General features: G+C 29.3%; 1 protein-coding gene across 1 annotated transcript in view; it reads left to right on the top strand.

The window, feature by feature from the left end:
* Positions 1 to 2,757, top strand: part of LOC106474815 (serine/threonine-protein kinase PAK 3-like) — a 23,873-nt gene that overhangs the window by 18,462 nt on the left and 2,654 nt on the right. The window contains exon 5 of the mRNA XM_022403113.1: positions 1,870 to 2,054. Coding sequence (XP_022258821.1) covers positions 1,870 to 2,054 — 185 coding nt within the window. The remainder of the gene's footprint in view (positions 1 to 1,869; positions 2,055 to 2,757) is intronic.

Below are 2,757 nucleotides of genomic sequence, written 5' to 3'. Positions count from 1 at the left end.
TTTTATGTCATAAGGATAAAATGTTCAAATCAAAAGAAAATGGCCTATTAATATAACAGTAATTTTTACAATACTTTTAAGAGTTCAGAGGCTGTGGGTCGTTTGTCTACATCTACTTCTAAACATTTATCAAGAAAATCTTGTAAGAGTGGAGACAGATTATCTTTTTTTTCAATGTCTGGCTTCCCATTTGTTGCTATTAGATACAATACCTGAAAAAGGAGTGTGACTTGATGACTAACAACACAAAATAATTCTGATGATGAAAAAATATATATGTATATATATATAATGGAAACATAATACAATATTAAACATTGTAACCAATACTGTTAGTGACACTAGCATTATAGAGGTAGAATATACCTTACTTACAAAACACACAAATACTATCTGCTTCATGCACTATTACCAAATCCCCATCTCTTGACAACCATGACATCAGTATGGACAAATCTTTGTACAAGGTGTTCAGCTACTCTAAAGTTTTAATTTTGGAGCCATTTAGACATTGTTAGGATTAGATGACAGCAACAACAATGACCATTTGACAACACTGTATACATTAACAAGCATTTAATTCTTGAACGTACATATTATATTGTTAACTTTTAACTGTAGGGTCTTTTGCCATACTATCACTACAATCTTGTTAACCCTCTATAATTAAACAGTAACATGTTAAGTAATTCATAAAAGATAATGATGAACAGAAGTATAAAAAGAAGGCTTTGCACATTATCATACATATAGATGTATTGAATTTGGATATTGTGATACAATGATAATTTTTATGATTAACATTATTATAGAAATTTTTACTTCAATATCAAATTTCTAAATATTATTGAAAAAAGAATTCCTAACCAAAAATAAACTCTTTCTAGCTATGTAAAAAAATGAATATTTTTTAATCTTAATTTGATTTTTCTTGGTAAACTTACAATATATAATGAAATAAAAACAACCACTGACATAGCTATATATTGTACTGTTTATGATTAAAACTTGACATAAAAGCCAGGTTTTACATACATATGCTTATTAGCAATAATACTAGCCTACATTATTAAAAGAAATTATCATTGATTATCTGAAGATGTGTAAGCAAGAAAGTTTTCTGATTTAATAACTAAAAGTTTAGAAATGTACAATCCATATGAGGAATCAAGGGAGTTCCATGGTAAATATAGTGCAAAAAATAATTTCACTTTCAGACTATATTTATAACTGTTGGCCTTAGATGTTTGGAAATTATAAAACAAATTGTGTATTTATTTGGATTTTACATTTTTTAACACCAGCAACTTAAAAAAAAACATTTTATTAGAAACTGTTTGTTCTGGAACTAAGCAACAGACATATATAAAAAAGAGCAGATTTGTAACAATTTTTCGTATGTTGACAAATTTTATTTGTGCATTTTGAAGATTAAATATTTCTATTTTACAATCAAAATTTGTAATAGAAGCAGAAGAAATCAAAATTAAGTGTTAACCATTTAAATATTTCTTTTATTAATTTATCTATAACAAATGATACTAGAATATTATTTTGTTACAAATTATAAGTCTGAACAGTGGAAAGATAGTTTTGATATATAGGTGATTTGACAGGAGGAGACTCAACAAAAAGAATGTGAAATTAATGTTGTCATTAAAAGGGTATTATATAACTGGTTGGATAAAGTTAAAGTAATTGTAAAAATCTTTAACTTTTGCTAACTACGTTGAGCCTAATGAACTAACTACAAAACTGTAACAATTATTAATACACCTTAAGATTAAGACTAGCAATTTTTTAGAAGTTATTTCTGTTTTATTTTTCTCTCACATGATAACTTTGTTCTTGATTCTTTCCATTATGCAGCTGACTTTGGATTATGTGCTCAGATAAATGAACGAACATCACAGGTTGGCACTTATCACTGGATGGCTCCAGAAGTAATAACAGGGAAACAGTATGGACCGAAGGTTGACATTTGGTCACTTGGGATTATGGCTATTGAAATGATTGATGGTAAACCACCTTATCAACAGGAAAGTCTAGACATGGTAAGTGTTGCCAACCAGTAAATCCTCACACAGTAAGTGTTGGTAGTCAGTAAATCCTCCCATGATAAGTGTTGGTAACGACTGCTTACAGTCAAGGAGAAAGAGTAGATTGAATTTCAATTTTCTTCTTATTTGGATGTCTCCACTTTTAATTCTTTGAAAGTTTTAAAACTTATAAAAGCATCATATTAGAGAGAAAATTAAAGACTGATGCAAAAATGGTATACAATTTTGATTTGACAAATCTAAGGGAGTCTTCCTGTGGATAACATGATAGTCTTTCATCAACAATTTCAAGATCTTTTAAGAAGTTGAGTACATTAATGGTTTGCTTTAGTTAAACACAAATGTAAAGAAATAAAATAAAATAAAATAAAAATATCAAATATAACAGCAACTATTTAAGATAGATAAAAGAAAAACATGGATATATTCTCGTAGGAAGATATATCAAATTATAAAATGTACTGTTGCGTCAGCGAGTCACATGACCACTGTGACGCCACGTTTCTAGAACTATCTTGTTTCTTCATGAATGCTCTAGTGTTTGCTAGATGGGGTAGGCGGGTATATATAAGAGGGGACAACGTGACGCGGGGAGGTAATGTGTGTATAGACAGTGAGTAATTGATCTGCAGTCACAAGTATTATTGAGCACGTTCGTCGTTATAGCGTTTGTTTAGCGCGATTTGAAGATGAGTGT

Source organism: Limulus polyphemus, unplaced genomic scaffold, assembly GCF_000517525.1.
Source record: "Limulus polyphemus unplaced genomic scaffold, Limulus_polyphemus-2.1.2 Scaffold7719, whole genome shotgun sequence".
Lineage (NCBI taxonomy): Eukaryota > Metazoa > Arthropoda > Merostomata > Xiphosura > Limulidae > Limulus > Limulus polyphemus.
The sequence above is the reverse complement of the archived record's forward strand: the minus strand, read 5'-3'. Positions and strand labels throughout refer to the sequence as shown.